Source organism: Sturnira hondurensis, unplaced genomic scaffold, assembly GCF_014824575.4.
Source record: "Sturnira hondurensis isolate 20B ecotype Veracruz unplaced genomic scaffold, ASM1482457v3 Scaffold0004414, whole genome shotgun sequence".
Classification (NCBI taxonomy): domain Eukaryota; kingdom Metazoa; phylum Chordata; class Mammalia; order Chiroptera; family Phyllostomidae; genus Sturnira; species Sturnira hondurensis.
Genome location: NW_028077045.1, coordinates 1 through 14,137, shown reverse-complemented (window position 1 = coordinate 14,137; position 14,137 = coordinate 1). Strand labels below are relative to the sequence as shown.

Below are 14,137 nucleotides of genomic sequence, written 5' to 3'. Positions count from 1 at the left end.
CACTCCTTCATGAGACCCTTCCCATTCTTTCCCCCGTTCTGTCCCCCTCTGGCCCCCTCTGGTCACTGTCTGCTTACTATTTCCATGTCTCTACTACTATTCTGTTAATTTGTTTTGTTCATTAGGTTCCATTGTCGGTGAGATCATATTGTGCTTGTCTTTCACAGACCGGCTTTTTTCCCTTAGCATACTATTCTGCAGTTCCATCCATGTAGTCATGAGGAGGGTAGGAGTTCTTCCTTTTTCTTCTGTGTAGTTTTCCATTGTGTAAATGTACCACAGATGTTTGAGGCACCCATGTACCGATGGGCACGTAGGTGGTTTCAGCTCTTGCCCATTATAATTGCAGCACTATGAACACAGGGCTGCATAAGTTCTTTTGAATAGGTGACTCGGGATTCCTACAGTATGTTCCCAGCAGTGGAACCACTGGGTCAAAGGCAGTTCCGTTTTTAGTTTTTTAACAGCAATTAATATTTGGAAAGGGGGCAACAGCATAAAATGGAGTAGACAACCTGATCAATAAATGATGCTGGGAGAACAAGACTGCTACGTGTGAGGAAACGAAACTGGACCACAAACTTAGACCATGTACAACAATAAACATAAAACAGATAAAATACAAATATAAGTCATGACACCACAAAAATCCTAGAGAAAATCAGATGCAGGAGAATTTCAGTTATCTTATGTAGCAATACTTTTGTCAATACATCTCCTAGTGCAAAAAAATTAAATTAAGTAAAAATAAACACATCAGACCACATGAAACCAGAAAGCTTCTTCATGGCTAAAGAAACCATCATCAGAATGAAAAGGGAACTGACTTTGTAGGAGAAAATATTTTCCAGTGACACATCAGACAAGGGTTTGACCTCCAAAGTACATAAATAACATATGAATCAAAACCAGAAAGATAAATAATCCAATTTAAAAATGGGCAAAAGAGCTGAATAGATAGTTTTCTGAGGAGAACACACAGATGGCCCATAGACATATGAAAAAAATTCTCAGTATCACAGCCATGAGAGAAATGCAAATTGAAACCACATTGAGATGTCACCTCACAAATGTCATATGGCCATTGGCAATAAATCAGCAAACAACAAGTTCTGGTCAGGATGTGGAGAAAAGAATCCGAGTGCACTGTTGCTGGGATTGCTGACTGGTGCACTCACTGTGGAAATCAGTGCAAAATTTCCTTAAAAAACTAAACATATTTTTTATACCTTAAAGTGTTAAGAATGTTGAAAGACTTGAAATGTCATGGAGACATGGATTCTCAGTGGACTGTTGCTTGTGATTTTACGACAGGACATTTTCCCAGTCTCTTCTGAGAGCCTTCACATCAGACTCCCAACATTTAACAAACACATGGTTGGAATTGAGTTTTTAGAAACAACAAACCAAATACTGCTACCAGTTACAATGACACTCAAATGAGAGATCTAGACGTTAGCCCTGGGAGGTGTGGTTCAGTGGATTGAGCACTGGCTTGTGAACCAAAGGGGTCACCAGTTCAATTCCCAGTCAGGGCACATACCTGGTTTGCCGGACCAGGTCCCCTGTAGGGGCTGGGTGAGAGGCAACTACACATTGATGTTTCTGTCTCTTGCTTTCTCCCCCACTTCCCCTCTTTCTAAAAATAAGTAAATTAAATAAAAAATGTTAAACATTAACCTTCTTTTTTTAGTCATTTTTATTGTTTCATCCCCACATTCCTCCAACTTCTCAATTAATGTCTGACCTTATCTATAGGGCCTTTGCAAATGGAAACAAGGTAAAATAAGGTCATACTAGTGCAGGAAAAACCTTCATAAATGCATATGATATCCTAAAGAAGATGGATGTTTGGACCCAGAGACACACATGTAGGATGAGAACAATGAGATGACAGAGGCCGAGACTGGAGTAAGGTGTCTGGAAGCCAAGGGATGCCAAGGACTGAGGGTTCCACCCAACAGTAAGAGAAATGCATGGTCCAGAGTCTCTCCAGGATCTTCACAGAGAAGATAGTCCTGCTGACCCCTTCCTTGATTTCAGAGGTTCCCCTTCCAACTGTGACAGACTAAATACTGTTGGTGCAAGCCAGAAAACATTAAAATACCTGAGTGGAAGATTCGTGGGCAGGGACAACGGGGTGGGGATAGACTTCAGGTGGATGGACAGGACAGGGGAGGGCAATGGGGAAAATAGTGGGATGGCTGAAATTGAACAATGATAAAAAATTAAAATAATAAAAAATAAAGTATATCATGTTTGGAGGTATAAATGTTGTATGAAAGCATTTCAAACAAAGTCAGAATAACTGGGAATGCAATCAGGGAGAAAACTGCAATATAATTGAATTCCACTGGGAGCATAATATTCAGATGAAGAGACGAAGTTGGTGTAAAAACCAGCAACGTTGATAAATTTGATGCTATTTGTCACAGTGCACAAGTGATATGGTCTCAAAGACATTCCCCATTCCCATACCTTGTTTATTCCTCTTTTTGTTATTCACACTGCACACCTGTGGATGCAGAGCGTTTCAGATGGACTCTCCAGTCTCTGTGCTGCTGTCAGAGTCACTGTGTGTCAGAGAAGCAGCTGTTGAGGTGAGTCGGGCTTTAACCACATGCACAAATTCCCCAAGGTCATCCAAAGAAGCCTGACCACTTTTTTTTTAGTATATTGTCTGCGATCAACTAATCTTACTCAGACTTATTCTCCTGATTATTTCATTTGGTGATATCTTTTCAAAAGTTTAATGATTTCTATTTGTTTTCCTATTTTGACATGAGGTACTTTAAGTTTGAGAAATTATTCCTATCATCAAATGATGACTCTATTGATGTGTAAATGGATTGTGTTAAAACACAAGGACACACACCTGGCACTATTGAAGTGATGTGAGGAACAGTGTGGCTCTGCGGTGCCTGTGGATATATTATACTCTGACCTCTGACATTTCCATAACCCCCACAGGGTGGTAACTGCTGGGACACTACTTCCTTCTGCACCTGTTTCTATGGCTGTTATTGTGGATGACATTATTTTTCGGTGAATCTACATTTCTTCTCTCTGACCACAGTGAGAAGAGTACACTTTGCAGAAAATTAACAAGGTTGGCCTAATGACTGGTTTGGTTAATATAATGTTTGTGAAAGTAACAGTTTATGAGCTCAGAGCACAGGCAATAAGTAGCACATTTCTGCTAGTTCTGTCCAGAGTGGCTAAGCCCTGCTCTGAGGGGTCACATACCAGGCAGCCCAATGGTCAGAGAATAAAAGATATAAAAGAGATATGAACTGAATTTGTGGTGTATAGCTAAGCCCATACACACTAAGCCTGTATCAACTGAAAACCAACCACAACACACATGGGTAACTGAGAAAATTTGGGTAAAATTAATGTTGTTTGCAAATGCCAACACAGCTGTGTTATTTGTAACACATGCCAGCTATTAGATACAACTCAATACACAGATCACATGAAATCAATTTTGAATAGTCACATATTCCTCTATATGAACATAATGAATAAATGCAGAGAACATAAAGAAGTTATATTTAAATAGATGAATGTATGGGAATTATTCATTCATTTTGCACATGATAAACAAATAGAGTATCTCTCCCATTGAATTGAATTATACTAAAACTACCACTTAATGATGTCAAATTAACAAATTTCTTCCTACATTCTGTCAATAACTAATGTTTAACTCACATGGGCATGTTATTCTTTTAATATTTATATTCTCATTTTTAACATTGTATTTTTTTCTATCAGTGTAGGTTTGTAGGCATAATAATTCAGAATGTCAAAAGGGAAAGACAAAGAGTTTCATAAAACAAGGTACCTTCAGAAATAATTAAAATTCAGTAGAGGAACAAAGAACAGATGTATAAGAGATATCAAAGGACACTAAATATTGCCCAATGAAACTACTAATCTCTACCAAAAAATGACTACAATCATTAATAATGATGCACTAAATAAATTAGAAGATATTTGTGTTGGTTCTGTTCTCCCAGCAAGTGGAGTTAGTCACATGGTTTTTGTTATAGATGCTTTGAGGTTGTTGCATAGTAACAGTGAGTGCCAATTAGAAATTCAGTTCTCACTGCTCCAAATCTATACATACTGTCCTTTCTGAGATAATGGCACCAGATCCTCCAACCTCCTCTCCAGTCAGCTCACTTGAGGTTTTGTCAGGAAAGGGCACTGGGAGCAAGGACTCCTCTTCCTTGTCTCATGCTGTTTTCTCTCCTTTGGCTACAGTGCTGTGGCTGACATCTGCATGCATGCAGGAAGTTCTTGTGGTAGTCACCCTCAAGCATGTTTCTGGGACTAGTCATGGCCACAGCTCCGCTTCTCTACCCTGGGGTGCTGACACTTGGTCAGAGAGGTAGTCCTACTTGCCAGTCACATTGTGAGATCCATCCTCACCCACATCAGCCTGCAGACTGGAACCTGCTCTCTCCTAGAGCTGTCCAGTGAGTGTGTCTATGGTAGAGTTTTCTGTAGTGACATGAGTCTGAAACCCATTGCTAAGGAGATAGACTTGGGTCATATATGATTCTTCCTTTTGGTAATCTTCTTTAATTAACCCTTTGGTACATTTTGTAATTTTCTTCTACCCCTCTCTGAAGGCTATTCCCCCCAAACAATTAATAATTCTTTAAATCTCTTCTGACTCAACTGCCTTACACACCTTGATATCCTGATATGTTCGGTCCTCATTTTCAACATTCAAAGGCTGGGAAAAGTTATGTTGAAGATGTGTCTACAATTATTCATGTTATTTTAGACTTAGAAGTAACAGTGCTTAATATTGTAATTCATACTTTAAACTTGATATATTTTAATTAATAACATGATTTTTAAATGCTTAATGTGCAGCTGGATATATATATATATATATTAAAGGTTAACATAAACATAGATATTAAAACAATTCCAAGGAAGAAGCATCAGATAAAGTATGGACTCTAAGTGACTACGATGTGTCAGCACAGACTCACTCTCAGTAACAAAGGTCCCATCTGCTGAGTGATGCTGATAATGGGGATGCTCTGCATGCAGGGGACTATGGGAAATGTCAGTACCTTTTTAAATTTTTGTGCTAAAACTAAAACTGGTCTCAAAATAAGTCTTATAACTTAGTTTTACAGAAATAATTGCAGCATTTTTGAAGAAACTAGAAATGTGTTTTTTAGGGATGGTGAGAGTAACATTGTACCAGATTTAGGATGGCTAATGTGACTGGTGCTTACAAACGTATGTTTTGTTTTCTAGACAGGATTCAGAATAGAAGTTGTGAGTCTCATAATCCCAAAATACACAATTCTTGTCCAACATGGAAGTTTTTGCAAATCTGAAATGCAGAGATTAATACATCATTAATCTGATGATACATAACTTAATATTTAAACAAAGAAATATTTACAGTAATAGTTACACAGTAAATTAGAATATTTCTTAAAATTTTTCTATATAAACACTTAAATATTTCTTCACATACTTGTTTACCTATTGTCTTTTGTTTCTAAGATCAATTCCTGATTTGCAAGAATGAGGGAATAATATATATGAGTTCTAAAGAAACTTACAGTTCGGAAGAGAGAGTTGTGCCAGTTGTCCACACCCAAGAATTAGTATTTTTCCTCTGGGACAGTCCAGTCCATGCATGCATTTTGAAAATGTTCAAAAAATTCTATGAGGAAACATATTTTATGAGAAATTAAGTAAAATTAATTTGTATTTGTGAAAACAATTAAAGTTGGCTCACAGTTAGAGGGGGAGGTGACATCTAAGCAAACTGCACAGCCCACCAACATCTGGTGACATTAGTGAATAAGCAATCAACCCTGTCCTGCACTCCAGGAATTCCTGGTCACCCCACCCAGCTGGCCCAGCATATCCATCATCCACAGATCACACGACCTTGTGTGAATATATAAAGGACTCTGAATCAACGTGGAACACCTCAACAGTCACCTGAGTTGAGGCAACAGCTGAAGCAGAAGCAACAATATTCTAAACAACAGGCCGAAAAAACAGTTAAGTCCATGAAACGGTCCCCATCTCCTCCTACCACCCTCAGTGAACAGCATGAAAAGAAAATACAGGTTATTTCTTAGTGGCTGAATTCACAACATCACTGACCAACTGTCCAAAGACCAGCAGCTGAGAATGGGAAAGAGTGTTTTGCATGAGTGGGGAGCCTGTGCCAGAGCATCTGGTGGAATTCCCGAGGAGAGTTCAAGGAAAGGAATCTTGTGTTCTGGAAAAGCCAAACTCACCCTCAAGGTCAGGTGCAGGATGAGGGAATTACTGAGAATGACGTCCACCTCATTCAGGAGAGAGCCTTCTCTTAGACAACTGGTAGCTGGTATTATGGATATTAATAAACTTTTCTTTTTAAAAGTTTACTTATTTATCTTTAGAGGGGAAGGGAAGGAGAACGGGAGAGAAATATCAACATATGGTTGCCTCTCATGAGTCCCCTGCTGGGAAGTGGCCCACAACCCAGGCATGTGCCCTGACTGCGAATCGAACCACAGTCCTCTGGTTTGCAGGCCCACACTCAATCCACTGAGCTACACCAGCCAGGGCCAAGTAAAGTCTTAATAAAGCAATTTTAAACTTAATTGTTGAGAATTTAAGGTAGCAACAAAAGCGTTGTTTAAAAATAATTAAGTGTGATCTTTCTTTAAAAATGTGTTCCTATTTTAATGGCTTATATGAAGAAAATATCTTTTTTGTACATGGATTCTTCCACTTAGCATAATGTTTTCAAGGTTCATCCAAGTTGAAGCCTGTATATGAGTAGTTCATTTTTATTGCTGAATAATGTTCCATCACATACATTTTGTTTCTCCAAATGACTAGTCGATGCAGATTTGAATTGTTTCCACTTTGGGGCTATTGGGAAGAAAGCCACAGTGAATAGCCCTATACAAGTCTTGGTTTGAACATATTTCTGGTTCTCTTGGATAGATCCCTAGGGTTAGAATTGTTTGATCTCATGATGAATTTATGTTTAACTTTTTAAGAAAATTCCAAACTCTTTTCCAAAGTGTCAGTACAATTTATATTTCCATTCAAAATGTATGAAAGGTTTAAGTTTCTCCACATCCTCCCCAAAATGTGTTATTGTCTGCCTTTTGGATTGTAGTCATTCCAGAGGGTGTGCAGTGGTTATCTCCTTGTGGCATTAAAGCTCATTTCCCTGATGACTAATGATGACAGGCATCTTGATGTGTGCTTGTTAGTCGTGTTATATCTTCTTTGGTAAAATACATACTCAGTTTTATTTATATAGTATTAGATAGGCATTGCATTTATAGCAGCTCATACTCCAGATATTAAAATACATTGGATTATATCTGAATTAACATTTACCATCGCAATGTGCTGGGTTATTTGTCACATTAAATGAGCACCTTCTATGTGAAATATTTAAACAAGTTGCTTTGTCACATACTTTTAAAAAATCCTTCAGCTCTTGAGAAATAGCCCACAGTAAAGGTAGACAAATCATGAGTGTTGAGGGCTATAAGAGAGAATTTTATAGAGGGTTTTGGTGGCACAAAGGAGGAAAATATCTCTTCCCTTTTGATAGGAGAGAGTTATCAAGGAAGGCTTAAAGAACAGGCAGCATTTGGGCTCTATTTGTAAAGAGATATGAAGTTCAGACATATGGGAAGTGAGAAAGTAATAAACTATTCAAAAGAGTGGGAATGATAATTCATGAGCAAGGAAGTGTGATGGCATAGAAGCCAAGGTGAAAATGCAGGGTGCATGTGCAACCAGCAACCATCATCCATCATGGCGGCAGAATATCAGAAAGAGAGCCCTGCCTGTTGCTGGGAGATGCACAAAATTTCAAAGAAAAATGCAAATCTAAAAATGCACTAGCATGGGAGAATAAACAAAAGTCTAAAGTTTTACATTTTATTTTATTTTTATTAGAGATTCTATTTATTTAATTTTGGAGAGAGAGTAAGAGAGGGAGAAAGAAAGGGAAACATCGATTGGTTGCCTCTCCTGTGCTGGATCCCCAGATCAATTGTGCAACAACACAGGCACCTGCCCTGACTGGGAATGGTGACATTTTCCTTTACAGAACGATGTCCAACCCACTGAGTCACACCAGTCAGGGAAACCTCTGTATTTTAAATGACTGTGTTATAATGCTTTTGCCTCTGGTTTTATTTTTATGTTGAAATTTTGAACGCAGGTTTTGTTAATATTAAACAATGAGAATGATTTCGGACACTAATAAATTAGCCTTAGAAAAAATGCGACAATTGTATTTTCAGAGAACTTATTTTAAATCAACTTCAAAAAATATTTTTTCACTACTTTTCACATTAAATATTGTTTTGGACCTATGAATACTTTCAGAGGTGACCACCCCAATGGATCTGGGGCCCATGTGGTACCACACATATTTATTAGAATATTGTTGACTATATTCCCCATGTTGTGCTTTTTATTGTCGTGACTGATTTACAAAAGAACTTTTTGATAAAAGTTTCAAAATGCACAATCTTTTAAGCTACTCTTAATTTTTATACATAGGTATCATTTTTAGTATTATTCATTAAAAAATAAATGTGTGCCAATTAACTCACTTTCCTTTTTAAATGAATATTATAGTTTGTTTGTTGCTTTATTTTTATTGATGAAATAGAGAGAAAGAGCAATCAGTTATTTGGTCCACTTAGCGTGGCTTTCCTTGGGAGCTTCTTGTATGTGCACGATGGGACATCAACCACCACCCTGCGTATATTCTGATCGTGCTCTAACCAGTGACCTACCAGGACTGGGTCTATTAGAACATTAAAACAACATATAGTTGTTTTAATTATATATAGGTTATAGTTTATATTTTATGGTATATAAAGAGAACATGGAAAGAGAATTATATAGGTTATAGTTTATATTTTATAGTATTCTTATTTAGAAGCTTGATAAAGGCAAAGTTGTATATGGCAAGCTATGAGACTTCAAATGGAATCAAATAAAATATTAAGTAACTATACTGTATATTTGCAACCTAAATAAAGATGATTTTAAAATGATAAACCAAATGCAGTTATTTTTTCTAGGTTGGAGTGACTTGATTTATAATATACTTTTATATATTAGACATATTAAGGCAATGTTTTAGCATAATGAGGTAAAGGGACAAACAACAATTTTATACTTCTGAAATTTGATGAAAAAGTAAAAATAGCATGAGCATTTATTATTAGAAAAAGCAGCTAGAGATTCCAGTGAAAATAGAGCAAATTTGTCGTCTTCATGTCTAAGACTGCTCCCATGGCTCCCCTAGTCCCATCTCAGTTCCTGAGTAAGAAGTGCAATTCTTACTGTTTGGGGAATGCTGAAACATCACTGGTGTTGCATCACAAGGGAAGTCTGACTACGTGGGAAGTGGTGGTTAAGCTGCCCACTCTTTCAGGTCAAAGTGCTGAATTCACTAGGTTAAAAGTGAGGCAGACCATCCTTTTTTTAGTCTGTGTCAAGCACAGTGCCAGCAATAAACACAAAGGTGCTCAATATGAGAGCACAGTGCAAGAAGTTATATTAACTCTCTACATGTACTTGGCTGATGGGAAAAAATTGCACTCTGTAGAAGAAACAAACATGACCCTGTAAAAAAATTAAGGCAAAGTTGATTCGAGAACTGCTTTTAAAGGTATGAGTGCTCCCTTGCAAACACTGACACACAAGTACATCAAGTAGCAGAGGGTGGAGCCATACTGACTGAGGTATTTGAATAAATTTTTTAAAATCATTACCCATCAAGTAAGCTAGGCAGACCCAAGAGGAATCCCAGTAATTGAGCTTAAAAATAAATTAATAACAAGAGTTTTAAAAATGGAGTAAGCACACTTCAAAAGAGATGATTCAATAGTTAATAGTTTACTGAAGTTACAAAAATAAAATCTAATAAGCATGTAGGAGGATCCATATTTGTTACAACATATTATTGAAAATGTAGACTTACCAAATATTTAAAACTATGCAAAGCAACTGAAAAATATCTTCTATACTCGGGGGGATAAATCAGCCATACAAAATAACTTTCCTTGGGATAAGATGTTAAATTTTTCATACAAATACTTAACTCTAGTAATTATAAATAGATATTTACCTAAAATGTATTTTAAAAACTATGTTCAAATAACTCTATGGAAATACAATGATGGCAGTGACAGAACAATTAGAGAACTGAAAACTGTATGAACGAATCAAATAAAATTATCAGTTGAAAAATCATTATCTATCATTACAAAATTCAATGTATTTACACAAATATTGAGACATAGAGAAAGAATTTATGAAATAAAGATGGAGTGACAGAAATAATTAATTCCTGAATGTAGAGAGAAAGAGACAGAAATACTAATGGAGCCTCAGAGACCTTTATAGAACTTTACCAGTAAAACTGACTCAGGTGCAATTATTGCATGTGAACAAAAAGAACAAAAAAAGAAGAGAGAAATAAATTTTTTGAGACACAATGAATGATCATCTTCTTAAATCATATGTTAAAATATATAGACCCGTGTATATAAAGTTGTTTGTGTAGAGAAGATCATCTGCTGTAAATTATGCCACTTCAACTAGATAATGATGCAGAAAAGTGTGAACTTGACCTCTACCACACAGCATCACAAACACAGCATCTCAAAAATATACATTCTCAAAGTATTACAAACTTAAAACTAAAAGTCTATCAATAAAGAAAAAAGATAATAAAGAGTAATGCAGTAGATTATCTTCGTGAACTTTCACTAAATTGTGAAACGTGTCTAAAATAATCACCAGCATCCAAAACCAATTATTGGACTATGGTAATGTTATTAAATCCTGGTCATGGAGAAACTCCAATATGAGAAGAAAAATGTAATTAATAGTCAAGAAAGACATTTGCATTTCATGAATTCATAACAGAGTCATATCAAAAGTGTAACTACTTTTAAGAAGGAAAATTACAGGTAACATACAGGAGAAATGATCAAGAGACATGAATGGGCACTTCTCACTCTCACAGTACAGAAATTCATAATGAAGGTGCTCTGAAAGATGTGTCCAACAATCAGTGTGAGAAAAATACATATCAATGCCACAGTGATGCTTTTACATAATGATCAAACTGGTGGCATTAAAATTTTTGGCAGTACTAAGTTTTGGATCATGAAACTATTGGACATAATGTGTATTTACTCAACAAACTAGAAATAGGGATAATTTACATACACATATATTTTTGACCCTGCAATTTCAATCTGATGCAAAATGGCAATACATTTTACTTACACACATATACCATTAGAACAACTATATTTATAAATTATTAATATATTATCATAAACATAATATTTATAGTATATAAATTTGTATATATGTATTTTTTGTTTAAATTCAAATATATATTATTTGTGAATAAGAAATACTCAAGGATTTTTATGAAATAATTATTCATAACAAACACATTAAAAATATCTCTATTCTGAGTATAATAAATGAAACAATGCAAGTATATACAATATAAGAGTGAAGATTAACAAATTTCAGGTACACTGAATAATGTGGATTAATGGAAAAATATCATGAGTGAGTTAATGGAGACATGTAAAATGCATAATGAGTGATTCCCATTACATAAAATTCAAAATTAAGAAAGATAACTTGTAATATAAAATCTCAGAATAGTGGTTAAGTGAGGGGAGAGGAGAAGTTATCAGAGAGGGCACAGAAGCAGGCTGGCAACACCTGTTTCATGACCAATTTCAGTTTGCAACAAACACAAGCACATCTGTAGTCTCCATGATGCATGGTACAATTAAGGAGCAAAATTTACTTTTGGAAAAAAAGTATTTATAGAAGCATGATTGTCTATGAAAATCAAGAACTGCAAACTATTAAATGCACATTAATGGCATAAAATATAAATCAAATATTATAGAGTCAAACAATAAAGTACAAACAATCTTTACAATAAATTACAGATATATATGAAAGTATGAATGAATTCTACAGAAATATAAGATAAAATACTCTTATAAATAAAATGTTGGAAACATTAAAAACCTTACCATTTCTTCTTCATTATCTATATAGAGCAGGTTAGAGCTCTTAGAAGCACAGGCCAACAAACTCTCATTCCATGTTTTTTTTTCAGTGCTGATGTAATAGCAGTTCTTGGAATACACTAACCACTCTGGTGGACATCGACCACAATGATCTGCTGAAGAAAGATTATGCATTGTCATCCAAGAACAATATGAATTGTAAAATGAAAATTAATTTCAGTATTTGCATAGATAGAGACAAATTAGTGGGCAGTATATGAATATAACCTCACAGACTGGCATATATAAGGCATAATACACTCACATACACTCACACACACTCACAGAGAAGAGTCAGCTCCTCACTCCCTAATCTATGTGTCCATATTCAGCAAATACAAACAAAAATATCCACTTTCTGTATATCCTGAATGTCAATGAAAGAAACCACATTTTAAGAAAACAAAATTATCTTTCAACCAATTGGCAACAATGAGTATGATGAATTTAAATGAGTATTTCTTCATATTTTTGCATAAGAAATTCACTCTTCTATACTCATTATTTATGTACACATACCACCCAGTATTATAATTTATGTTTCCCCTGCCCTGCCTCCCAAAAAAAACTATAAATTTTGACTTAGAGACAAGGTAGGACCTTTATTGATCAAAACATAGAAAACAATTAGGTACTTTTCTGGTTCCCTGTTGTCTGGTTCCTTGTCTTGTCCCCATTCCGGTTCTCTGCTGTAACTGTCTGGCTCCCTGTTAAAATAATTTATAATTTATATTATATACAAGAAAAAAGAATTATCCTGCACCAGTATTACATTAGCTAGAAAAATAAGTAATTATTATTAAAAATTTCATGTTAATCTACATAAATCATAACACCATTGTTTCTTACTTTGAAATGGGGTACAATTGGTTAGGATTAAAATAGTCAGGAATAAAATAGATTTTACCAAGAAAAATTATTGAATGTATGATAATTTGGGGGAATATATTTCAAAAGTTTTGAGAACAAAACTTCACCATCTCTTATAGTTTTGGTCCAATCAATAAGAAGGATTTATTTGTATTTCTCAATAAAATGTCTTAAAGAGTTACTTGAATTGTATTACAAATATATATACTGATATGTGGGATATATATATATATTTATAAATTACTTTCTAAAATAGTTCTGATATTCATATCTTGGACAAATTTTGTGCAGAGTAACAATTTTTCTCTTACCTTATAAGCATACTTTAAGACAAACCTTTATTGTATGATATTATGCAGTGCTTAGAGGTGGTGATGAACATAAACATAATGAATTCTTAACTAAACACAATGTGAATTAAAAAAACAAGAATTAACCTACATATATGCATAGATATGTACCTATAGCAGCACAATTTCTATGCACACTTACAAGCTGATACACGTAAAACAAAAGCTTCCATATACGCATCATGGAGAAAGTTCATCTCTCATACCCTATTATTTGTGCCCATATTAAACACATAAATATGCCCATTTTCTAATGCCCAGGACACCAGTGAATACAACCACCTCTTCTGCAGCACAGCAATGTGACTTGTTTACCTTTTAGAGCCGTAGGACATATAAGCCAATTGGTATCAGTGGGTAAGTGATTTTTATTTACTCATTTGTTTTTTATCCTCACACAAGGATATCTTGTTGACTGTAAGGAGAGAGGAAAGAAGAGAAAGAAAGAGAGAAACAGTGATGTGAGAGAGAAGTGTTGATGAATTGCCTCCTGTATCTGCTGTGAACAGGGATCGAACATGCAATCTGGGGATGAGCCTTGACCAGGAATCAAATCTGTAATCTTTCAGTGTGTGGGATGACATTCAAATCAGCAGAGCCATTGGGGCAGACACAGACATGGTAATTTTAATTTAATATATACAGCTTCGTATTGCATGAGAAAAAATGACTCTCCTATAACATTATTTATGAACATTTGTTGCTATATTTCATCATTTATATTCTTCCTCACAAAGTATATTGATTTGTGCCTTCCCTAAAACAAAGAAAATA

At 35.3% G+C, this 14,137-nt stretch overlaps 1 protein-coding gene across 1 annotated transcript; it reads right to left on the bottom strand.

Moving 5' to 3' along the window:
* Window positions 1-5,264: 5,264 nt before the first annotated feature.
* LOC118986652 (NKG2-A/NKG2-B type II integral membrane protein-like) lies at window positions 5,265-12,302 on the bottom strand (the record flags this gene model as incomplete). The annotated part of the gene is made up of 3 exons (XM_037045617.1): window positions 12,108-12,302; window positions 5,601-5,704; window positions 5,265-5,365 (listed from the first exon to the last, which is right to left on the bottom strand). Coding segments are annotated over exons 1-3 (382 nt in total), but the record flags the coding sequence as incomplete, so codon positions are not given.
* Window positions 12,303-14,137: the final 1,835 nt, after the last annotated feature.